The sequence below is a fragment of the Typopeltis vanoorti genome, chromosome 20, assembly GCF_054136105.1.
Source record: "Typopeltis vanoorti isolate ZY-2024b chromosome 20, IOZ_Tvanoo_1.0, whole genome shotgun sequence".
Classification (NCBI taxonomy): domain Eukaryota; kingdom Metazoa; phylum Arthropoda; class Arachnida; order Uropygi; family Thelyphonidae; genus Typopeltis; species Typopeltis vanoorti.
This window is the reverse complement of record NC_143568.1, coordinates 55459239-55486150: the sequence shown is the minus strand read 5'-3', so window position 1 is coordinate 55486150 and position 26912 is coordinate 55459239. Positions and strand designations below refer to the sequence as shown.

Sequence of the window (26912 nt, the reverse complement as noted above, 5' to 3'; positions counted from 1 at the left end):
TGCCTTCAGAATTTCCCCACCAAATGTATACTTTGCAGTCCATCTTTGCCTATCAAAATTCAGAGACTTATGCTTTGCAACATCAAATTCACAGCCAATCACTTGCATTCTGCTACTTTCACACTCATATAGTCTGTTAAAATCTTCCTGTAAAGGAAACAGCATCTCCTTTACTCTCACCGTTCTTCCCCTAATTTTGCATCATCACAAACAGCTGCATATTTCCAGTTAAACCTGTTCTAATATTAATATACAAGTTAAACAACAGTGACCCGAGAAAATAGTCTCTAGTGATGTTCTTCTTTCAGGATACATTGCCCCCCCCCCCCCATAAACGACTTGCTGATAACTATTCAGCTCATTAATGTAGTATCTTGGCCCATCCATTCCAGTTATCAATTTGTCATATAGCAAACCTTTGCAAAATCTAGATGTGTTTTTTTATATTGCTTCTACCCATGAAAGGTTTTGGTAAACCTATAGTTAGTACATTCATTATTAAAGAGGAAGCAAAATAAAATATTTTTTGCTTCCTCTTTTTATTAATTTTGTATATTTTTATTTCTAAATAGCATGGAAACCCTGCTGTAGAGAACAAGGTGGAACTTTTGGGAGATGCATTGCTTTTTGCCGTAATATTGAAGTAGGTGACAATCTCACACTGGGCAGTGAAATTCATATCCCACTTAAAAGCATTCACAAACATCCATGCGTAGAATGTGATTTGTTCTAGGCATGGATGTTGCAGCATGGTGGTTGGAGAGCAGATATTCTATCAATTCAGCCAGCATGGTATGAATATATATGCATTTCTCTTGTCCAGTGCATTTGCCACCTTGCTGTAGTACATAATTAAATTGGTAAAGCATGATCTCCAATGATGATGATCATTACTACTGTCAATAGTCCACTTTTATATCATATTTGCCACTATCTTCTCCAGCACCTTAATGACAATTCCATTATTGTCATTAAGATTGGCCTATAATTTGTAGCCTCAGCCTTATAACACATTTGTAAAGTGGAACAACTTTACCCCTTTCTACACATTTAGGACCTGTGCTTTTGCATGACTTATTACATAAGTACACAGATTTCTAAATCACTTAGGGAATTGAACAACGTAGATCCGAATATAAATTAAATTATACTTTAATAAATATTTCCGATATTTCGGCAACGTCACGTTGCCATTTTCAAAAGGAACTTACATAAAAGGCATGTGCACGCAGGCACTACAACACAGTAACTGAGAATGAAGATATGAAGCTATCGTTCTCCTAGAAGTCCTGATGGTGCCCTCTAGCGGGCTAAGTAGGTGTTCTTGGCCGTTGGGCTGAAAGTCTGCTGATGTATGCCTCCCAAATTTGGGGCAGTCGCATACAACCAAATTTGTTGAGGTTTGGGGAGTTTCTTAGGGCTAAGGCTGATTCCATAAATAGTCTTTCGAATTTGTATTTGCTACGGTGTATTACTGTAGCTTTCTTCCACCGTATTCTGTAGCGTGTATCCAGAGCATGGGCTGCAAGACCAGAATGGCTGTACTTGTGAAACTGGATGTAGTCCTTGTGTTCAGAAATTCTGATATTCGCTGTCCTGCCTGTTTGGCCAAAGTACGACAGTTTTTGGCCAAACTGAAAGGGACCTGGTATACACCAGGTAGGTCTAGGGGAAGTGGTTGGTCTTTGGTGGAGCGGATAAGGGATGCCAATTTTCTGTAAGGCCTGTAACAGGAGGTGTGGTCATGTTTTTTTAAAATTTTGGTAATTTTTTCTGAGGTGCCTTGGAATGGTGATGGATTTAGAGTAATCTTTGTTGTGGAGGGGGGGCTGTGGTTTGTAGGTTTTAATATTTTTTGGATTTGGGGGGGGGGGTAGCCATTGGCTGAGAAAGTGTTGAGGATGTGATTTAGTTCAATGTTTAGGGCCATGTCATTAGAACAGATTAGTTTAGCCCTGTTGTATAGTGTTTTCACCACTCCATATTGTTGTGAGGGGGAGTGGTGGGATTGTTGGTGAATGTATCTGCCTGTATGGGTGGGTTTTCTATAAACTGAGAAAATCAAGGTTCCATCAGGCTGGCAGGTGACTAGTGTGTCTAGGAAAGGGAGGCTGTTGTTTTCCTTTTTTTTTCCAGGGTGAACTTGATTCTGGAGTGTTTCTGAGCCATGTGGCCAAATAGCGAACACATCATCAATGTAGTGGAGCCATATGGTTGGTTTTTGTGGGGCAGAGGCTAAGGCTTTTTCTTCAAAGGTCTCCATAAAGAAATTGGCCAAGAGTGGGGAGAGTGGTGAACCAATGGCTGTCCCCTCTATTTGTTTGTAGAATTTTCCCTGCCAAACGAAATAGCGCCTGAGTTCATTGTGAACTGAAATAGGGCTGAGATATCGGGAGAAAATTTAGCTTGGATTAGCTCTGAAGTTTCCTTCAGTGGGACATTTGTGAATAAGGAGGAGACGTCAAAGCTGACCATTATATCAATATGTTGGAGTGCAAGGTTTTCTATGCTGGCTTTGAAGTGGGCTGAGTTTTTTATGTGTGACGGTGTGTCGCCAGTATAGTGTGTGAGCTCTTTGGCCAAATGTTTAGCTAATTTGTATGTGGGGGAATCAATGCCATCCACTATGGGACGTAATGGCACATTTTCTTTATGTATTTTTGGGAGTCCGTAAATACGGTGGTGTATAGAGTTAAACGGCTTTAATCTGTTGGTAACTTCTACAGGCCAAGAAGTAACTTTCATCCTCTTGTTCTTTCCTGACCCTCCATAAATTGAAAAATTATGTCAACTGAAAAACTTGTATGATTCTTTCAGAAGTTTGTAAGTTTCAGTCATATCACCCCTCTTTCTCCTGTTTATTAGTGTCTGCAGTCTACAAATTCTCAATCTGCTTTCATAATCAGTATACCACAATACTGATATCATTTTTAACACTTTCCTTTGCATTCTCTCCATATCAGAATCACAACGGAAACCAGGAGACCAGACCTGCGCACAATAGTCCAAGTTTGGCCTTATTAAAGCCTTGTAAAGAGGCAAAATCTTTACATTTGTGAACATTTGTTTCAGCATTGCATTTATCTCATTATTATTATTATTATTGCCCCAAGACCCAAAGACTCATCTAGGAGGTCCTTTTATCCTACAACAGCTCACCATACCATGCCTTAAACACACTTAAATTCTTTGCAGACACCACACCCTCAGGCAAGGCATTCCAATCATTCCCAACTCTGCATGCAAAAAACCTTCTTCTCGCTCCCCTGCTCACACCTTCCTTATACAGCTTCCAGGGATGGCCTCTGGTTCTCCCCTGATCTCCCACTGTTTTCTGTAGAACCTCTCCAACATTGATCCTACAACAACCCCTTACTAACTTGTAGGTCTCTATTGTATCTCCCCCTCTTCCTCCTATCCACTAGACTCTGTAAATTGCATCTTCTCAACTTTTCCTTGTATTTGATCCAGAGGTTAGAAACTACCTTGGTCAGTCAGTCACCTCTGCACCCTTTCCAACATCTCTTCGTCCTTTTGAAAACCAGGTGACCACATCTGTGCACAGTGTTCCATGTGTGGCGTATTCAAAGCCTTATATAATGGAATAAGAATCTCCCTACTTCTACAAGTCATTATCCTCTGTATCATTCCCAGAAGTCTATATGTTTTCCTCACAATTTTGGCAGTGTGTCCCCTAAATTTCAGAACCCTTTTCCACTATCACCCCATCATCATCAAATTCCTGCCATGTACCCTCAAGGGGTGTACAGGATATGATAGTACTGCATGAAAAATTTACATCATTACTAACTTCCTATCTACAATTCTCCTCAAAAAATCAGTCTGTTACTTGTCAAGACTCCAACATTATCAGATCTCACATTTCTAACGTCTAAAGCACTTTGTACCATATCAATCCACCTATATCTTGGTCTTCCTCTGGGTCGTTCTCCTGCCAACCTGGCAGAGAACACTTGTTTTGCTAATCTTTCATTGCCCATTCTGTTTAAGTGACCATCCCACCTGAGATTAGCTCTGCTAACGCATTCCTGGATGCTGACAATGTAAAGTTCTTTCCTAATATCCTCGTTTTTAATATCATATTGTCATTGATGCCATCTGTTCACCCCTTTAATCTTTCTCAGCACTCTCATATCTGTGGTCTCTAGTCTTTGGTCAAGTGTTTTACTTCTGACCCAGCTCTCAAATCCATAAGTTAAAACTGGTTTGAACATGCTGTCTTGTATACAGCTAATTTAGTGTTCCGACTAATTTCTCTCTTATTCCATATGAATGTATTCAATTGACTTCCTACCATACCAGCTTTTGTTGATTCTGTTGTCTATTTCCATATTTAATTTAACATCTTCACTAAAATTTGTGCCTAAGTAGCTGAAATGTTTTACTTGTTCCGCAGGTTCTCCATTTACCACAGAGTTGACATTTTCAATGATTCAAGCGTATTTTCATTGTCTTTGTCTTTTTATTGCTGACCTTCATACCAAATCTATTACAATAGTTATTCAATTTAGTCAGAGAATCTTGCAGACTTGTAGCGGATTTATTTAGAAGTATAACATCTTCCACATAAAGCAAAGAGCTGACATTAACATCTCCAATTTTGATATCATGTTTAATACCACTTTCCTTCATAATGTGATCCATATAGATAATGTACATCCTTGTCTGACACCAGATTTAACATTAAAATATCTTCCTGTACTTCCTTCAATTCTAACTGCTGACTTACAACTCTAATAAGACTAAGTATTGCTTGATATAATGCCCCATTGACACCATATAACTGTAGCATATTATCACCCCAAGATCTCTTATTTTCTCCACCTCTGACAATATATCCCCACCAAGCATAAATTCTACATTTCATCTTTGTTTCCCAAATTTTAAAATCTTACATTTTGCAACATTGAACTCACATCCCCATTCCTGTGCCCAATCACTCAATTTATTCAAGTCTTCTTGTAATGCCACAACATCTTCTCTACTCTTCATAGTTTGTCACAACTTTGCATCATCTGCAAATAACTGAATCTTCTTCTTTTCAGCCATTTTCTGTCCACTGCTGGACGAAGGCCTCCTCCAGTTCTTTCCACCTTTCTCTGTTCTTGGCAGTGGTTAATAAATTTTCCCCAACAAAATTTGACAATTTATCACTCCACCTTCTTTTAAGACGTCCTCGGCCTCGTTTCCCTTCTTTTGAAATCCAGTTTGTTAGTGGTGGTCCATTGCTCATCTTCTCTTCTGGATAGATGTCCGGCCCATGTCCATTTTAGTCGCTTATGGTGAAGAATGATGTCAGTGATGTGAGTCTGGCTTCTTATCTTTTAATGTGATGCCTAGCATCAACCTCTCCATTTTTCTTTGAGAGTTGTTGTTAGTTTATTTGCCAGTGCTTTTGTTAGAGATCGTGTTTCAGAAACATATGGGGATGGCTGGAAGTATACACTGGTTAAATGTCTTCCTTTTTAAACAGAGTGGGGCATCATTGTTTTGAAAAATGCTTTTCAATTTTCTGAATGCACTCCAGGCAAGTTGAATTCTCCTATTTTTTTCCCTTTTGGAGTCCACAGTTTAGATCAGTGACCTAAGTATGTATATGAAGAGACACTTTTCAAGAAATTATTTTCTGTTATTATGTTTTTTGGTGTTACAAAATGATTAAACATGATTTTAGAGTTTTCTCTGTTTATTTTTAGATCGACTTTTCTACTTTTAATGATATATGTCTTCTATCATTATATTAAGGTCTTCTGGAGTATTTATGAAAATTATGATATTATCTACATATCTTAGGTGTGTTAAGTTTCTGTTATTAATTTTTATACCAAGGTTTATTCAATTTATATTATTAAATATTTCTTGAAGGACTGCTGTAAAGATTTTGGGTGGTAGAGAGTCTCCTTGACTGACACCTTTTTTAATTGATATTTTATTGCTACTCGTGTGAAGTTGGATTGTTGCTGTTGCAGCGTGGTATATTTCCTGGAGGAGGTCCATATATTCTCCAGGAACTCCCTGATTCTGGAGTGCTTTGATTATTGCATTAGTTTTGATGGAATTAAATGCTTTTTCATAATCAATAAAGGGCTAAACAAAGAGGCAATTGGTTTTCTTCTGCTTTTTCTATTATTTGTTTTACTGCATGAATATGATCAGTTGTGTTAAAGCCTTTACAGAATCCTGCTTGTTCTACTGGTTCATTTGAGTCTAGAAAAGGGTTAACTTGTTTGTTATTACTTTTGTGAGAATTTTGTGCAGATTAGAGAGAATACTAATTGGTATATAGTTCTTTACTTCTTCTTTGTCCCCCCCCCCTTTTTTTTTAAATAACAGTATCAGAGTAGCATTTTTCCAGTTTTCTGGTATCTTCCCCTCTTTTAGGCATAGATTTAGTAAGTTTGTGACATGGTGAATCATGTTGTTTCCTCTCCATTTAATTAATTCTATGTGAATTAGGTCTTCACCAAGATATTTTTCATTTTTCATTTGTTTTATTTCATCTGAAGTGAATGGGGGATGAATTCTATATGTGATGGAGAAGAGTTATTTATATATATTTGATTATTTATATTATTTCATATAATTTATTTTTGATATGTTTTATTTGAATAAATTTGATTATATATTTGATTATTTATATTTGATTTATCTATTGAAGGATCACTATAGGATTCTTTGTAAAATTCTTCTAGCCTGCTTAGGATTTGTTCTTGGTTCCTTATTGTAGTTCCATTCTTATCTTTTATTGCAGTTATTTGACTTTTGCCAACTGATGAATGTTTTCTTAGTATTTTCATATTTTATTTATTATCATATTTTATTGTTTTCAATTGTTTCTTTTATTTTTTTAGTGTTATAAGATCTTATTTCATTTCTCATCTTTTTCCGTATTGTTTTGCATAGTTCTGCATATTCTATTTTAGAAGTTAAGTTTTTGCCTTGTTTCATATTTCGTCTCTTTTTTTGTAAGGTTTGCTCTGAAAGTTTATGGGCTTTTTGTTATTTGTTGCTTTTGAATTCATTGGCCGCTGAGATTATTACTTCCGTTAGATTTTTGCTTATTTTATTTATGTCTTCTTCAAATAGATTTATTAAGCCTAGTTTTTGATTGTGTTTTTCTTCATAATCCTTCTTGTTTTCAATAGGTTTTAAGTCAAAATGTCTTGATTTTTTGTTGTTTAGTCATTTTATTCTTTCCAATTTAGGGTTTATTTTAATTTTGGCTCTCACCAGTCAGTGGTCACTTCCTGTTTTTACTTGATTTAGTATTGAGGTATCTTGAACTATTTCTTTATTATTACACAGTATATAATCTGTTTCATTTTTTATTTTTCATTTGGACTTCTCCATGTTCATTTTCTTTTGAGGGCTTCCTTAAAAAATGTATTCATAATGTAAAGCTTGTTACTGATAAAGAATTCTATAAGAACCATTCCTGAGTTGCTGCTTGTACTATATACTTATGGTCCTGTTGTGTCTATTTGGTGAATGGGATGACCTACTTTTAAAATCGCCCATTACTATAGTAAAGTTTTGATTGCTATTTCTTTTTTTTTGTCTAGAGTATGCTGCAGTGAGTCATAAAATGCTTCTATCTCTTCATCAGTGTGGGATGATGTGAGAGCATATATTTGGATGATCCTGATTTTAAGTTTGGAGTTTATTTTAAGTGTGATTTATATTATTCTTTCATCTGTATAATTAAATTCTTCTATGAGGTATGTAATTATTTTCTTAATTAGAAATCCAGTTCCGTACTGCCCATAATAGTATAAGTAGTCTCCGTTTTTAAGTTTCATTAAATGTTCATCCTGCCTGCAAACTTCACTTAAACCTATGATGTCCCATTTAATATGTTTTAGTTCTTGCTGTAAGATGGTAAGGTCTTCCTCTTCTTTAAGTGTTCAACAATTAAATGTTCCTATATAGAGGAAAAGAGGATTGTATTGATTACTGTTATATTTATGAATTCTTGGGTTATTCCAATATTGCTTATTATTTGGGAAAGCTTCCCCATTGCATCATGCTCTGGCCTCCATAAATGGTTTCAATCAGAGTAGTCATATAGTTGGGGAAATTTAGTCACATCCAGTGTTTGCCCATTTTGGCCATGGGCTTTACGGCCTTTCTGGGGGTTGTGGCCTAATCTCCCATGCTAGCCACATAACATCTTGGGAGATGCATTTTATAGCTTTCTGCCAGCTCTTTGCTCAGTATCTACTTCTCCATGGCTCATTACGACACCATGTTTCCTGGGGGGGGGGACACATGAAGGCATGATACTAAAACTTCCTGGGTACTTCACCCTCTGGACCTCACCGAAATATTGGCACTGCCATCTATATCGGCTCCATCAGGGTTTTTGACTATGTTGTAGATTGCCAGCTCACCATGGAAATCTATCCCAGGCTTAACTGTGCTCAACATGCTACAAGCATGACTGATGGCTAGTCAGCCAAGATCCTGATAGGAGAACACAGCTAATCCTCCCCAACTGAATGTCTTCATCCAAATCTTTGTCAACATCATTAACATACAAGTGAAACAGTAATGGCCCTAAAACAGTTCCCTGAGTACACCACTAGTGACTTTCCTCTTCTGGGATATTGCTCCTCCATACACAACTTGCTGATACCCATCAGATAGCCAGTCTCCGATCCAGTGCACTAATCTAATATCCAACCCCATCTGCTCTAGTTTGACTATTGTTGTGTCTACTTTCAATATTATTCCTTGTATCTCTATATCAAGCTGCTAAAAGTGAAGTCTTTTCTACATGGGTCACGTGGTATCTCTATCGCACAAAGAAATAGCCTCAGGGTGGAGCCAAAATTCAATGTGACAGAGTCCTCAAACCTTACCTATCTTAAAATCCTAAGAAATTTATATTTTTAGACTGTGCCACTTAGAATTATTAGATTAAAGATATAACTCAATCAAGAAGTAAGTTAGACGATATACTCATGTGACCTAGGGTTGCAATCGTGTCCTTAACTTTATTCAATTAAACTCTTGCTCAGATCCGTAATGAGTTTCACAAGTGGTGCATTGAATTCTATACACAGACTCATATATTTAGTTAAAATCAAGCAAGATTTATTTGTTTCTTAGATTACAGTTTAACATACAAGAACAATCATCACTCTAAATAAAACATATTCTGATCTGAATCAGTTAATTAGCTTGACTTCATCAGATATGATCTTGAACACATTTTTTTTCTCAAGTAATTCACACAAAAGTAAGTAATTCTATATCATCTAAATTACTACTAAATTCCAGTATTAAATTTCTATACTAACTACTGGTAACATTAACCATTCTTCAACATACAAAGTTTCAGTTAATAACCATTCATTCATGACTTTCTATAAAACACACATGCTACAGTCCTGACCTATACTTGTATCTGAGTCCTTCACTAATAAAGCTTCACATATTAATACATATTCAGATTACATTCATATAAATAATAAACTTTACTTATCTCCATTCGATGGTACCTCTGTCCGTCTGCTTCTGCTCTAGCTATCCTCTGTTTCATTAGGTGATTTCTTTGTTTCCTTCAATCTACCTCGGGTCAAGACCTCATAGTAATTACCTTAGACTTCGGGACGGGTGCTTCTGCTGACCTTTCAACGACATGGTCTGCCACTACTTTCCGGGAATCTAGGATAGGGTTACCAGCTGTAACATTGTCCTAGTCTAGAGGTATCGTTTGGCCATCCCCGAACCAGCACCAGACTAAAACTTCATTACTCGAGGAAATGTGAGAACTCCACACAACTGAAGGGGGGGGGGCTTCCTAACCCTTTTATACGTTCACCCTATCGGTAAAAAAAACAACACTCCGCTGTTCATCCGTCACCTCGATTTCCTATGTTACATGACCTCACGACATCCGTTTTCTCTGTGCTTGTTCACTCACGCGCCAAGCAGGGGCAATCGTCAGCGTGTCCTTGAACCTTGGACTATCTTTCACGCAGAATACGTTCTAGTGTTTCTTTTACAAGTTATTCTTACATCGAATTTAATATCAACATAAAACCATAACTCTCTTAATTTACACTTTGTCTCGGGCAACTTTCCTTTATACATTTTTATCTAAAATTCCTTTTTTTTTAAACATTATAAAATTTTCCTTGAGCTAATTAATTATTTCTTTCTTCTTAAATCAATGTATTCAATATTTTCTAAAGTTCACAACTATACCTACTTAGAAACAAGCATGTTTACTTAATTATTTTACAGGGTTTTTACTTCTTTGTTCGTTAAACCATGATAAGTGGAATTTTAACATTCTTAACTTATCAGGGTATAACACTATTAACTATTAACTTATCATGTGGTAATTTATCAAAGGCCTTTGCGAAATCTAAGTGTATTACTGTGTATCCCTCTCCTCTGTCCAAGGAAGCTGTCATATTATTGTAATAAGTAAGTAGATTACTAAATTACATGACCTCCCTTTAGCAAATCCATGCTGTCCATCAAAGATAATACCATTGTTGTCAACACATTTCTGGATCATAGTTCTCACCAGCTTCTCCAACAACTTAACCACAACACCTGACACACAATAGGCCTATAATTTGATGCTTGAGTTCTATCACCTCCCTTATGAAGCAGAACAATTTTGCCCTCATTTCTCTCCTTTGGAACTTGACCCTATGCAAGACACATATTAATAAAATATATCAAGGCAGACATCAACTCCCTGGCACATTCCTTCAGAATACGTGGTGATATATTATCAGTCTTATTAACATCACATTTGCTCAACTCCCCCATACACCTCTTGCTCACTTACAGTCAGTCTCTCCTCCTCATCATCAACTGCTCTTAATCTCCAGGAAGCATATTCACAAGAATGAAAGACCTTTATGAACTGCTCATTAAGTATCTCCACTATATCTTCTGTAACAGTTGTCCTTATACTGATTTCTCCAGTCAGTGTCATCCTTCCATAATCATTCTTTTTTTTTTTTTTTTGCTGGCCATATCCAAAGAACTCCCTGGGATTTTTTTTGGCTTCCTTAGCTAACTGCTGATTATACCTCACTTTTGCTACCCTTACCAACCAAGTCACCTGCCTTGCCTGGTCTTTGTAATCCTCATGAAATTGATAATTACCACTTCCCTTGTGCATCTCCATAATGCCCTTTTTCTCTGTATTGCATGCTTAATCTCTTCATTCATCCATTTCACACCTACCTTATTTAACCTTCTGGCCCTTGGAATACATTTAGACATTGCTTCTACTAGATAGTTCTCAAATATTCCCCAAGCTGCATTGATCTCTTTTCCAGCCAACTCCTCATTCCATGTTACACCTGCAAGCTGTCTCCTGAGCTCTTCATAATCACCACCCTTGTAGTTCCATGTATACCCTTTTCTCACAGAGGTCCTCACACTGCTGGCAACCACCTAGATAATCACTTCATGGTTACTCTCCCCCAATTGGAGGGTGATTGGACACCTCATTTATAATTACATCCTCTGATTAGATGATCAAATCCAAGACCCTCAATCATCGTGTGCCCTCTGTTACATACTGTCTGAGGTAGTTGTCCCTCAAAAACTCAAGAAATTCATTTTCTTTACTTCCAGTTGCTATCTTATCTTTCCAGTCTATATCAACCATAACGATCGCCCTTTTCTTATTTGCTTGCTAATTTGATTATACATTTCATAGTCACTACCCACCACATTACCATTCAGGTCTATAACAACATCGAAACAAGTATTTCATTCTATTCACCTCCATCTCACACTATTTCCCTCTTGCATCTCTACTTTGTATGGACATAACTCTTTTTCTATCATCAATAGCACTCCTCCCCCCTTCCCTTTTTACCCTTTCTCTCCTCACGAAACACATCATACCCTTCCATCTCTATTCCTGTCAGGATGCCATCCTCATCCAACCATGTCTCACTTATTCCAGCAATTTTTGGGTGAACAGACTCAGTTAATGCAACCATTTCATTTGCCTTGTTTCTTGCACTTCTAGCTTTTGTATACAAACACAGCAGCTCATTCCTGGATCTATAGCTAGTTCCACTGATACCACTCATTCAGTGTGATTTCTCCATGCTCAACTCAAGCCATTTTCCTTTCTCCTTATTCATCTTAGAACCCTCTTCAAATCCAACTGTTTTCTCTTGATCCCGGGTTATCCCCTTCCTCTCCTGTCTATATATGCATTCACATTCTCTTGGAGCATCCACCTTTCTCACACTGTGTTCCCCTGTCCACCCTACGCCTCCCCATTTCCCTGTCCGACTTACACACCCATTCTCTCATTCTCTATACTCATTCCACTCACTTCTTCATTCATAACCATCTCTTCAATCTCTCCTGCACATTACTTCCCACTTGATCAGATTCATTATCTGCACTCACTTCTCTACCTTCCAGCAGCAGTCTCTCCAAGTGACTCTTGCTAGAACCACTCAAATGCAGTCCATCACTCTTATACACTTCGTCTTTCAAACTCATTCCACACATTAACAGACTGCACACATTTCCACTAACATATCGTTCATAATCCTTGCTCTCTTCATCATCTTATCACCTTTCCTATCACACTATTCTCTTTTATCCATGTAAGCAACCTCCTGATATCCAATATCACGTTCTGTGTTCACAGTCAAGTCATTTGTACCTATTACGACTACCAACTTTTGCTCATTTACTTATCATATCCAGTGCCTCAATCATTCTACTCATTCTACCCCCAGTAAAACATATCTTATGCATCCTCATGACCTTGTCCAGCACACCTTTAATAATCGATGTTATATTATATTATATGCATACTTTTTATTGTGTTATTTCACATTACATGAATTGCAACTTTATGTGTCCTTTAGTACTATAATTTGACGACTGCACATCACGACTAGTTTAAAACCAGTCGTGATGTGCTGCAAGGACAAAAACTCCTTGTTTTTGCTGTTTTTCTATTTGCTTGTAAACGAGCTTGGTTTGTTACAGTTAGAGTGGAGGGAGATCATCAGCAAATCCCAACCTGATTTTGAAGGGGTTGGGGGGGGTGACCCACTCAGTCAAAACTGTAATTATGGCTTTGGTTGGCTTTGGTTTTGTATGTGAAGTGTTCTTTCCCCCCCCCTCCAATTTTTATTACATCCATGGCCAGTATACTCATTTCCGTTAAATTAAGGGGGGCATGAACATTACGTTATGTAAAAAGTGACACTGAGTCTGGTTATTGTATACATATGAGTGGTACTGTCAGCAGTATATGCAAATGAGGGCATTTTGGAGTTGGCTTTCCATGTTGTGTCTTGAGTGAGAACAAAGCATTCCATGATAGCAGAATTCTTGGATATGACTACAAGACATCCTGTAAATGGTGTAGGGTCAGGTGACAAGCCATCATACGACTAGAGTCTGGCCGAAGTCACAAACAGCATCCCAGAGATACAGTGAAGGAAGACTGTGGGTCCAGTTATTTGCTTGTTGTAAGAGGAGTGCCACTCTGAATCAGCTATGACCTGACTTTGAATTGGTCACAGGAATATTGCTCTCTGCTTCTACTGTGTACAGAAGGCTTTATGAAGGTGGTCTGTATATGGTAAGTGACCAGTAGTCTTCATTCCCCTATTCCCATGCCACAGGAAAGTACATTTGTAATGGACTAGGCTCCATATCAACTGGACGCAAGACCATTGGGGATTTTTATTGTTTACAGGTAAGTCCTGATTTGCTGTACAAAGCAATACCAGGTGCTGGTCTGAAGAGAACCAGGGACACTTTATCATCCCTGTGATATCTGTGAAATAGACACTTTTGCTGGAGGTAGTGTGAGTAGATTTGTGCTCTTTCTAGTGGAACTATGAATGCTGCAACTTACAGAGACAAGATCCTGGACCCCTATATTCATCTGTATGTGTGTGTGCAATAAGGGAAACATTTATGCTACATGATGATAAAGTTCATCCTCATCAAGTATAGCTTGTGGATTAATATCTTCTAGAAGAAACTATCATACATATGGACTAGCCAGCAAGGTCTCCTAACCTTAATCCTATTGGGTATGTCTGGGATGCTGGTAGATGTGTTGCTGCTCTCAACCCCCTTCCCTCAAACCATTAACGACTTAGGGAAGCTTTGAAGGAGCAAAGGTCGTTATTATCAACGTTACAAACAGTATTAAACATTGTGAGTACTACATTACTGTGCTTCAATAAAGAATGACCACATTCCTTATTGAAGCACTTCAACACTAATTTTGACCTTGTTTTTGCTGTTGTCTTCATGTACCCATTTAGTACTGAATTAAGCTATTTATTTACTTTTTTTTGATGCTTCTTTACTCATAGGTTTCCGTTCACATCTCTCATATACAATTTTTGCATTATTATGATTTTTCTCTTTCTTCTTTAATTTATGGAAACCAGTGTACAATGTATGATTACTATAAAACATTAAAAAAAGCATTTTCAGCAGTTTTCTTTTGTTTTTCAAGTGTTTTCAAGATTTAGTGTTTCAAGACATGATACTTTTCTTTTGTTTTAGAAAAGGATATTATAGGATTGGAGAAGAGCTCAGGGAGACTTATAATAGTAAATTCAGAAGCAGACTTTGAAGATACAGTGCCATTTAAAACATCTACATTAAAAAGGTATTTAAGATTTTTAATATTTTAGTATTTAATGATTTTAAAACATGTTTTGAAAAACTTTTAATGTTTTGGCAATTAATAATTGCAAGCCATTTTATATAGTTAATAAAAGTGGAAGGAGAATATTTCACTGAGTCAGTGATTTTTCTATATCACTTCCCATCTGTAACTTTGCATTGAGACAACAGGATGTTTTCTTGTATGTATTGATGGCCTGTTTAAATATTGATGACCAAAAATCATAAGCATCAGTGAGACCTGTTTGACTGAAAAATGATATAGTTGCAGGGATAGAATGTAAAGAGTATTGTATTTTCAGGGAGGATGGAAGGAACAGGACAGGGCAGGAGGTGGGATATTGCTAATGATAGCTGCAGAATTACAACCAACAAAATTAGAAGTTAAAGAGGATTTTAGGTTTGAGGGAGATGGTTCATTTGCAGCTGTCTGGTGTGAGATGGAAGCAAATAGAACAAAATATGTTGTTGGGTGCTGCTATAGACCAGAGGATCCACAGGAAGATGTAGATGCCATGTATTGGCAATTAGCACAATAGGTATAGGTCATACAATTATTATGGGAGACTTTAACAATAGGGACGTCAATTGGAGAGAGGAAAGGGAGCATAAAAAGATGGAAGTGGGATTTATACAGTTGCTAAGGCATAATTACATGAAGCAACATGTTGTAGGGGGGGGGGGAAGTAGCTTGATGGTGTTGGATCTGATAATGCATCAGAAGATGTATCCATAACCAAGGTAGACATTGCCTCCAACTGAGAAGAGTGACCATGTGGTCTTGTTCTGGGAAGGTGCCAAATGTGGAGTTTTCTGACAAGAAGGGGTTTATATTCAACTGTAAGGCTGGTGATTATGACTCAGGAGTCATCTTGGAACAACCATGGGTTGAGAAGCTACAAGGAAAGAATATCAGTAGTGTATGGCAAGTGGTCAGAGATTGCTTGAGAGTAGCAGTATCAGACTGCATACCCAAGATCAGGAGGAAAAACCAACTTGGAATTAAGTGGTTGAGTAAGGATGTAAAGCAAAAGCTGCAAATAAAGAAAACATTGTGGAGAAAATATAACGAAAAAAGTGATCAGCATACTCATGAGCAGTACAAAGTGCAAGCAAGAAAGGTGACTAGTATATTAAGGAAGGCAAAATCAGTCTATGATAGAAAATTAGCCAGACAGGTCAAAATAAATCCAAAAGAGTTTTTTCATTATGTAGTAAGTAAGATGAAAAATAACTATGGTAGAATGACTTTAAACAGTGCTCATTGTAGGAAGATGACTGAATCAAAAGAAATAGTTGAATTGCTGAGTGATCATTTTGCAAAGGTGTATCGTACATGTGGTGATTTTACAGTTGCTTATGTTACAGAGATGCATATCAACATTGAGGTAGATGAACAGCTGTTCAGTATATTAAATATGAATGTGAACACAGTATTGTATAAAGGTGGCTTCAAGACAGAGGTAGCAAACTACAGACCAATTAATGTATCAGGAGTGGTTGTTCAAGTATTGGAAAAGTTGGTGAAAGGTAAAATACAACAGTTGGTGGATAGAGATGCGATACTCTATAGTGAGCAGCATGGCTTTGTAAAGGATAGGGACTGTCTTAGTAACTTATTAACATTTTATAATAAAGTGACAGCAGGATTGGATAAAGGTAATGACTACACCATGATACTGCTCGACTTTGCAATGGCATTTGACAGAATACCATATGGAAAACTATTACAAAAACTGGAGAGGATGGGAATGGATGTGAGGCTAATAGTATGGATAGGGAAGGGCTGATGTGCAGACACCAGGAAGTAGTATATGGTGCAGTCGAGTGTAGGAGAATGATTGTGACTAGTGGAGTACCATAGGGTTTGATACTAGGGCCATCACTATTCAATTTATATATCAGTGACATAGGGAAAGATTTAAGAGGGGATATTCATTTGTTTGCTGATGATACAAAAAACTGGGGAGAGCAATAGTTGATAAAGGTGATGTAGATATCCTGTGGGATGATTTAAATAAATTGGAATTGGGAGCAAAGGATAATTATTATCAATTTATCATGTTGGAGGCTTAATGGATTTTTTACAACACTCAAAAAGAATTAAAATAGAATTTAATACTTCCTATATTTCGTCCTAGTCACTAGGACATCTACGGGGATTACAAAAACAATTAATGTAACATGCACACACAAATCTTACAATACTAAGCCCAACCACGTGGGTGACATTAAAGTTCTATCTAAGTGAACCGCCCTCTAAGGGCGGTAGTAGGTGGCCTGGAATGTAAGGTGGGATCTCTGGTGATGAGTGTTTCCCAAATCTTCGGAAGCTCGATGCAACCGTATTTATTAAGATTTGGTTGGTTTTGGAGAGCTGCTGCTGCTTCTAAGAAAAGTCTCTCTTTCTTGAATTTGCTGTGGTGGAGCATGGTGGTTTTCTTCCATGATACTCTGTGGGTGGTGTCCAAAACATGGTCAGCCAAGCCTGAATGGCCATAGTTGTGTTTACAGATGTAAGACTTGTGTTCCTCCAGGCAGATGGATGCTGATCTGCCTGTCTGTCCAAAGTATGCCAGCTTACAGGAACAGGGTACTTTGTAAACTCCAGGCAGCGAGAGAGGAGGGAGCTGATCTTTCGTAGAACGGATAAGGGTAGCAAGTTTGCGGTAGGGCTTATATGCTGTGTGTAGGTTGTACCTTTTTAGTATCTTGGCTATTTTTTCAGATGTGCCACGGATGTAGGGTATGGTGATGGCATTTTTAAAATCTTGTTGACGAGAAGGATGGGGAATGGGGGAGGAACTGATTATTTTTTTGATACTGTGTTCGCCATTGGAGAGGAAAGTGTTGTGTATGTGGTTAAGCTCAGTAGTAAGGGCGGTTCCACTGGAAAACAAAGATTGTGGGCTCTCTTAGTAAGAGTTTTGATGATGCCATATTGTTGTGAGGGGTGGTGGTGGTGGGAGAGTTTGTGAATGTATCTGCCTGTGTGTGTGGGTTTTCTGTATACAGTGAAGGCAAGTGTATCATTAGGCAGGCGTGTGACTAAGGTGTCTAGTAGGAAGGGTAAACAGTTGTTCTTTTCCTTTTCCATAGTAAACTGGATTCTTGGATTAAGATGACTGAGGAAGGAGTCTAACATGTCTGATCCATGAGGCCAAATAGAGAACACATCATCTACATATCTTAGCCAGATAGAAGGTTTGAGTGGGGCTGAGTCTATGGCTCGTTTTTCGAAATCTTCCATATAGAAATTGGCAGGGGGGGGGAGGAACCCATGGCGGTTCCCTCTATCTGCTTGTAGATTTTGTTCTTCCAAGAGAAATACCCAGTTAATGGCAAAGGAAAAGAGATCTAAGATGTCAGAGGGAAAAACATTTTCTAAGAGAGATAAGGTGTCAGTTAAGGGAATATTGGTAAACAAAGAGGAGATATCAAAGGAGATATCAAATCAATGCTCCCTTGATTTTTCACCAGAAACAGAACAGATAAGAAAAATCTTGTCCAAACTGGATACTAAAAAGAAGTCTCTTGATCCAGGTTGCATTTCTCCAGTTATTCTGAAGGTGTATACTGCTGAGTTGACTACTGTTTCATGTCACCTTTTTTTTATTCTCTTCTCTTTGGAGGTTTCTCTTTTGAAACTTTGTTGAATAATCCATATCCAACCCATTCCTAAGAAGGGCAAAAAATCTATTCAGTTTCTCTCAGTTTGGTTCATTCTAAAGTAAAGAAAAAAACCATTAACATATAAAATCCTGAACAAAAATCATTACCAGTATGGTTTCTGCAACTGGGAATCTGCTTAAGTGGCCCATGTTTGGACAAATGCTATGGGAAAGTTTGGAATGTTGCTCTTAACTGGTAAAAAGGCACAAATTACTGCTAAATAGGTCTCCATCATACAGTCCATCTTCTAATTTCTTCACCTTGTTTGCAATCTTCTCTCAAGTTGCATGTTATTTATGTTGATATCTAGATTTGCCTTTATCCTCAACTTTGCAACTAATGCTGCTCTCCACAGTGTTCTGTTCTTTCACCTACTGTTCCTTTTGTATGTCAACGACTTATCCGTTTGAATGCAAATTGAATACACAACTTTGCCGACGAGTACACTGCACTTATCGTTCTCATATTACAAACCTCAGTATTCAAATGAACAAAACTTCCAGAATATCTACTTTTGTAACCAAGACTTAACAAATATGCTTGCCCACTCACCCGTGACAAGTAGATTTTGCCAGCTGGCAAGTTACTAAAGACAAAATAAATTTCTAAACAAAATATTTTTTTAACTTTAAGAAAACATAGAAGAATATGCATAATATAAAGGACTATTCTAGCAACAAAAATTAACATAAAAAGTTATATTTTCCAAAGGATCAATGTTGTTTTTACTGTTCTTCATATTCTTATTATTTATTGACCTTTAATTCATGAATGGTTCTCACACAAAGGAAACTCCAAACAACAATAAAGTATTACTAATTATTTTCTAAAACTGCTAATGATTTATTTAGGATATAGTAAATAACTGGGGCAGGGGGTCTTGAGCAAGTTCAAGAGCAAATTATTTTTTGTAACAAGTAGGATTTTGCATAATTTTTGGCAAGCCCTTTCTGGTTTTCAGTTAATTTTTAGTGTCTGTGTGTCTGTGTGTGTTGGGGGGGGGGGGGAATTAATATCCTATGTGATTTTATTGTTGTTAAAATACAATTCAGTTTTTTTTCCCCAGAAAATAGGTAATTTTCTTTCACTATTACTTGTGACAACATCCAGATTTGCTAGGCAAGAAGAGATTTTTATTCTTGGATAACTTAATTTTTATTTATATTACTATAAACATTATAGTATTGTCTCTTTAGGAAATATGAAACTGGGTTTGTCTCATTTGTTCAAGATGACTACTTTACTTCTTAGCATTTGTTAACTCTGTGCAAATAACAAATCTATCTAACCCTGAAATACTTTTCTCACATTTGAGGTGGTACCCTGAAAAATCTCTTAAAAATACTTGACTCAGTAGAGCAATTAGGTTCATCAATGACCTCTTTAGCACCAGTTCTATTTCAGTCTTTATGTTTCTGATGGTTGCATTTCCTATAGATATTTCCAGGACACTTTATCAGAATTGCACTTGTAATTCCCCCAGTCTGTTAAAAACAAAATCTATTAAAAGGTAGGAGCAATTCACTCCTCACACAGTTCACACTCACAAAACAGTTACTTCTTCTTTGTTCAGTTTTTTACTGCTGCTTTGTAAATAGTGTTCCCTCTTGTGTATTACTTAAAGGTCTAAATGTTTTCAAATTGATTATTAATGTATGGAATTTCCATAAAAAATTATTTCCTACTTAATTTATAAGCACCTTTGTATCATAATCAAAAAATGACAGACATCCTTTGGATGGAAAGATCTCGATTTGATTTTTTGTCTAGGCCACAAAGAACATTTATGAGGTTTTTTCCTTTGCAAGTGCAAACTGACAGATGCATATACCAGCCTTATGCACTTAAGTACTACTGGAACATTAACTCAGAATAACCCTATTATCCACATTCTAAATTTTCAGACAAAGCACTCTCACTTTTAGTTATTATATGTTTATGTTCTGATAATAATCATATGATTTGATAATAATGATAATAATCCAAAATCAAGAACTCCAAAATCCTATTTTCTTTTGTGTATTAGATGAGAATTGTTATGGTGAAGAGCCTTATTATTTTAGTCAACAAAGGTCAGTCAACCTCTGTTTTGAAATCATACTGTGTTTGTCAATACATATGTATATGAAGGTTTCTATTGCCTAGGAAGAAAACCCGCTTCCTCTGTATATTTGACTGACTAACTTGCATTTAAAAATTCTTTATAAAGGTTTTTCACATTTTAGGTTTCTGGTCTCTTTGCATCTTGAATTGGAATCTAAATTGACATTCAAATTCCAATACTTTTAACCATAGAGACTTACCACTGCTGACTGTGTTGTGGACTTATTTTAATTCTTGTTTCTAACCTTAAAACCAAGTACAAGGTATTGTTTAAGCTTTTTTTATGCTGAAATGCCAGACTATTTCTCCTATAGAAAAATTTTCCCCATATTACAGTTCTTTCTCCTAGCATTACATGGTGGTCAGCATTTATTGTTTAGAATTATAGATACAAAACATGTTGGATCATCAAATTCCTGATATATACCCACAAGGGGGTGTACAGGGTAATGTTGGACTACACGAAAAATTTACGCCATTACTAACTTCCTATCTACAATTTTCCTCCAAATCAGTCTGTTACCTGTAAAGACTCCAATATTATCAAGTCTTATATTTCTGTCTTCTGAGGCACTTTTTACTGTATCAATCCACCTGGATCTTGGTTTTTCTCTAGGTCTTTTTCCTGCCAACCTGGCAGAAAACACTTGTTTTGGTAATCTTTCCTCTCCCATTCTGCCTAAGTGACCATGCCACCTGAGATTAGCTCTGCTAATGCATTCCTGGATACTGACAACATCAAGTTCTTTCCTAATATCCTCATTTTTAATATGATATTGCCATTGATGCCAACTGTTCATGCTCCTAATCTTTCTCAGGACCCTCATATCTGCGGTCTCTAGTCTTTGGTCAAGTGTTTTACTTCTAACCCAGCTCTCAGATCCACAAGTTAAAATATTGGTTTGAACACTGTCTTGTTTACAGGTAATTTAGTGTTTTGACTAATTTCTCTTTTATTCCATATAAATTTATTCAGTTGACTTCCTACCATACCAACTTTGTTGATTCTGTTGTCTATTTCCATATTTAATTTACCATCTTCGCTAAAAATAAAAATCGTGCCTAAGTAACGGAAATGTTTTACTTGTTCTATAAGTTCTCCGTTCACAATGCAGTTGATATTTTCAGTGTTTCTGCCTATTTTCATTGTGTTTGTCTTTTTAATGCTGACCTTCATACCATATCTATTACAACAGTTATTCAATTTAGTTAGGGAATCTGCCTTCATCCACATAAAGCAAAGAGCTGATATTAACATCTCCAATTTTGATATCACATTTAATACCACTTTCCTTCATAATGTGATCCATATAGATAATGAATAAGAGAGGGGATAATGTATATCCTTGTCTGACACCAGATTTAACATTAAACCATCTTCCTGTACTTTCTTCAATTCTAACTGTTGACTTACAACTCAAATAAAGACTAAGTATTGCTTGATATAATGCTCCAATAACACCATATAACTGTAGCATATTGAATAGCTTCTCTCTTGGCACCTTGTCATATGTTCCAGATCTACAAAACTTAAATACAGATCTTTGTTATATTCCCATGATTTTTCAACTATCTGTCGTAAAGTGAAGATCTGATCCTGACAGACTCTATTTGGCCTGAATCCAGCTCGTTCTTCACCAAGCTTCCACAATTCTTCTCAACCTTTTCTCAAGTGTACTAGCATAAATCTTACCAGGAACACTTAGCAGGGATATACCTCTGCAATTCTCACATTCAGTTTTATTTCCCTTTTTATATATGGGTACTATGAGAGCTCTACTCCAATCATCGGGAATTCGTCCCTCTGTCCAATCCTTCTGAACTATGCAGTGGAGCCACTGTAAGACTTTTATACCACCATACTTTAGCATTTCTGGTCGAATATCATCTACTCCTGCTGCCTTTCCACATTTCAAGCCTTTGATGGCTTTTTCTACTTCAAGTATGGATATGTATTCCTTACTGTATGTCTGTTGATTATTTTTTACCACTGGGCTATCACTGCTTGTTTCATTTAGCAATTTCTCGAAGTAATTACTCCATACTTGAAGGATATCTTTTTATCCTGTTTTCATATTACCTTTATCATCTCTAATTCCTTTTACAGCACTCTTTCCTTGATTTCTGAGCTTCTTCAACAACCTCCAGAATATCTTTCCACCTTCTTGATATTTATTTTCCATGTTCTTGCTAAAGTCCTCCCATTACTTTTGTTTAGCCAGTTTTACACAGTGTTTAGCTTTCTTACATTTGTCTCTGTATTCTCTAAGAGCACAAGCTGACTTATTTGCAAGGAGCTTTTGATATTCTTTCTTCTTTTTCTTCACTGCCCCTTAAACTTCCTGTGTCCACCATGGAGTTCTGATTTTTCAATCCTTGCAGATAACCTCACCACATGCCTCTGGCTGAATCAGTCAGTGTTTTCTTCAGGGCTTGCCACTGAATCTCCAAGGTTTGGTTCCTATGTATGGGGAATTGAGCAAGCTTGATGTTAATAAGGCTGTGGGACCTGAGTTTTTCAGAGATGCAAGCCTCATAATTCATTGGAATTCGAACAAATCTGGATTATAAATATTTGCTGAGTTGTTGGCTAAATATTATCTAAGAAGTTCAGTGTAATAGCGATATGCAGTGGCAGGTTCCTCTGTCCGCCTGAGAGCTGCTCAACTTTTATTCACTTTAAAACTTTCTTACATGTTCTTCTTTAGAATATGAAATGCAATTTTATCCTGCTCAAGACTAAATGGTGATCACTTCCAATTTCAAATCCTCTGTACACTCTGATGTTCTGCACCAATGGGAAAACATAACTGTCAACAATAACATAGTCAATGAGACTTTTCTTATTCCTTGCATCTTCTCTCCATGTGAATTTGTGCACATTTTATGTTGGAACATGCTGTTAGTAATAACCAGTCCATGTCCTGAGCAGAAATCCAACAGGTATTTGCCATTATTATTAGCTTTCCTCTTTTCTCCAAATTTTCCCAAAATATTTTTGTATGTCTCACAATCATTTCCTACTCTGTTATTTAGATCTCCATTGAGGACCATCTTTTCCTTTTTCATTGTGTCAGTTGCTTTCTCTAAAGCCTCAAAAAAATTCCTCCACTTCTACCTTAGTAGAACCTGCTTTAGGATCATAGGCACAAATAAGTCTCATTGTCCAGTTTCCCATTCTTGTATTTGCTCACATTACTGTACTTGAGACTGCCTGTCATTCCAGAAGATTAGCCTTGTATTTAGTGTTGAATACTGTGTCTACTCCTTTTCCTTGATTGTCATTGCTTGAATATAACATTTTGTATATATATATATATATATATATATATATATATATATATATATTTTTTTTTTTTTTAAAAAGAATTGAATGACATAAACTGAGAGTAAAGGAAAAAGGTTTAATGGTATCACACGACTAGTTTCGGCTTTTTACAACCTCCTTCAGGTGTTTTCATATAAGAAAAGAAAAAACATTAAACATTGAAGATAAAAACTGTGAACAGCGCAGGAAAGTCACTATACTTATTTAATGTGAAAACGTATACGTATTCAAAGTAATGTATTCAAAGCTGTTCTTAAATTATATTTCTTAAATTAAAAGCTGTTCTGTTACTTTGAATAAGTATAAGACATTTTCACATTAAATATGTATAGTGACTTTCCTGCATTTTTCAGTTTTTATCTTCAATGTTTAATGCTTTTTATTTTCTTATATGAAAACACCTGAAGAAGGCTGTTAAAAAAAAGCCGAAACTAGTCGTGTGATACCATTAAACCTTTTTCCTTTACTCTTGGTTTATGTCATTCATTTCTTTTTAAAAAATATGTTTAACAACTGAGTAAATCAACCTCAGTACACACACACACACACACACACACATATAGAATAACTGCTGTTAAATGTTTTTCCTAGCCGGACTGCTGGTGAAAGAAAGAAAGAGAGGAAAAGTAACATTTTAAATTTAAAGTATATAAAAATTAAATGGGGTGCTTAAGGATCAAAGTTAAATAACGGAGAGGAGACCTCCACATAGCTTTCAAAGGAATGCGGAGAACCAGTAGGTTCTCTGCATTCTTCTGACCTAATGTCCAATCGTTACCTTCTTGTGGTGCACCATGTTAGGTATACGTAGATACTGAACAGACTAGAATGGGCTGGCAATTTGGGATTTAGCCGACCAAATTGTATTCTTATTGGCTTAAACCAAAATTTCAAATGATGGTACAACATGACAGAATTTCATGCCAGCTGGGGCGTTGCCCGTTTAACAAGGTCCCTGTTGTTTTTGCCAGGGAACCAGGACAAACAGAAAAAAAGTCAGCTACTGGAACAAATCCTAAAACTTACCCCAACTCAACATCACCAGAGTTCAAGATCAGTACTATCAACATAAGAAGCCTGAATGGCAAAGAAATGGAGCTAGATGAGGAATTGGATAAGTACCAGATCGAAATAATAGGGGTGACTGTAACAAAAAAGACAAAAACTGGTGAGATCTTTCTGAGCATTTTTGCTAAATAATTTAAGGAAATTACAATGTAAACTAGGATATACATTAAAATAAATTTTAATATACTTCAACATTTCGGCAACGTCATGTTGCCATTTTCAAGGAACATAAGAACAAGACGTGCATGCAGGCACAACAAACAGTAAGTGAGGAAGAAGCAGGAAGCTATTATTTCTCCTAAAGTCCTGATGGTGCACCCTAGCAGGCAATGTTGGTATTCTTGGGCGATTGGGCTGAAGGTCTTCTGATGTAGGTTTCCCAAATTTTAGGCAGTCTCATGCAGCCAAATTTGTTGAGGTTTGGATTGTTTCTTAGGGCTGAAGCTGATTCCATGAAAAGCCTTTCATATATGTATTTACTACGGTGTATTATCTTGGCTTTCTTCCACCGTATTCTATGGCAGGTATTCAGCGCATGGTCAGCAAGACCAGAGTGACTGTATTGGAGAAACTGGATGTAGTCCTTGTGTTCTGAAATTCTGATATTTGCTGTCCTGCCTGTTTGGCCAAAGTAGGACAGCTTACAGCTGCAAGGGACCTGATATACACCAGGTAGGTCTAGGGGGGGGGGGTTGGTCTTTAGTAGAGTGGATAAGGGATGCCAATTTTTTATATGGTCTGTAACAAGAAGTTAAGTCATGTTTTTTTAGGATTTTTGTAATTTTTTCTGAGGTGCCTCGGATTTAGGGTATGGTGATGAAGTTAGAGTAATCCTTGTTGGGAAGGGGGGTTATGGTTTACTGGTTTCAATATTTTTTGGATTTTTTTTGGGGGGGGAGGAGCCATTGGCGAGAAAGTGTTGAAAATGTGGCTTAGTTTTGTGGTTAGGGCATTATCATTTGAACAGATAAGTTTAGCCCTGTTGTGTAGTGTCTCAATTACTCCATATTGTTGCGAGGAGGGGTGGTGGGATTGTTGGTGAATGTATCTGCCTGTATGGGTGGGTTTTCTATAGACTGAGAAAACCAAAGTTCAGTCAGGCTGGCGGATGACTAGTGTGTCTAAGAAAGGAAGGCAGTGTTTTTTTTCCTCTTCAGGATGAATTTGATTCTGGGATGTTGGTTGTTTAAGTGTGTTAGGAAGGAGAGGAGCCGTGTGGCCAAATAGCAAACAAACTCTGCCCCACAAAAACCAACCATTTGGCTTCGCTAGGTTGATGATGTGTTCGCTATTTGGCCACATGGCTCTGATGCACTCCTCTCCTTCCTAACACACTTAAACAACCAACACCCTAGAATCAAATTCACCCTGGAAGAGGAAAAAAACAACTGCCTTCCTGTCTTAGACACACTAGTCACTCGCCAGCCTGATGGAACCTTGGTTTTCACAGTCTATAGAAAACCCACCCATACAGGCACAATATGGAGTCATTGTGACTCTACACAACAGGGCTAAACTTATCTGTTCAAATGACAGTGCCCTAACCACAGAACTAAACTACATTCTCAACACTTTCTAGGCCAATGGCTACCTCCCCCCCCCCCCCCAAAAAAAAAAATCCAAAAAAATTGAAACCAGTAAACCACAACCCACCCCCTCCTCCCCTCACAACAAGGATTACTCTCTAAATCCATCACCATATCCTATATCCGAGGCACCTCGGAAAAAATTACAAAAATCCTAAAAAAACATGACTTAACTTCTTGTTACGGACCATATTAAAAATTGGCATCTCTTATCCGCTCTACTAAAGACCCCCCCCCCCCGCTATACCTACCTGGTGTATACCAGGTCCCTAGCAGCTGTAAGCTGTCCTACTTTGGCCAAACAGGCAGGACAGCAAATATCAGAATTTCAGAACACAAGGACTACATCCGGTTTCACCAATACAGCCACTCTGGTCTTGCTGGATACCTGCCATAGAATACTTTGGAAGAAAGCCATGATAATACACCGTAGTAAATACAAATATGAAAGGCTTTTCATGGAATCA

The 26912-nt window shown here is 37.1% G+C and overlaps 1 protein-coding gene across 7 annotated transcripts in view; it reads left to right on the top strand.

Moving 5' to 3' along the window:
- eIF2Bgamma (eukaryotic translation initiation factor 2B subunit gamma) overlaps positions 1-26912 on the top strand; it is a 234200-nt gene that overhangs the window by 59410 nt on the left and 147878 nt on the right. For all 7 annotated transcript variants that reach the window (XM_090410369.1, XM_090410364.1, XM_090410365.1 and 4 more), the window contains one exon: positions 14566-14671. In XM_090410369.1, coding sequence (XP_090266495.1) covers positions 14566-14671 — 106 coding nt within the window. The remainder of the gene's footprint in view (positions 1-14565; positions 14672-26912) is intronic.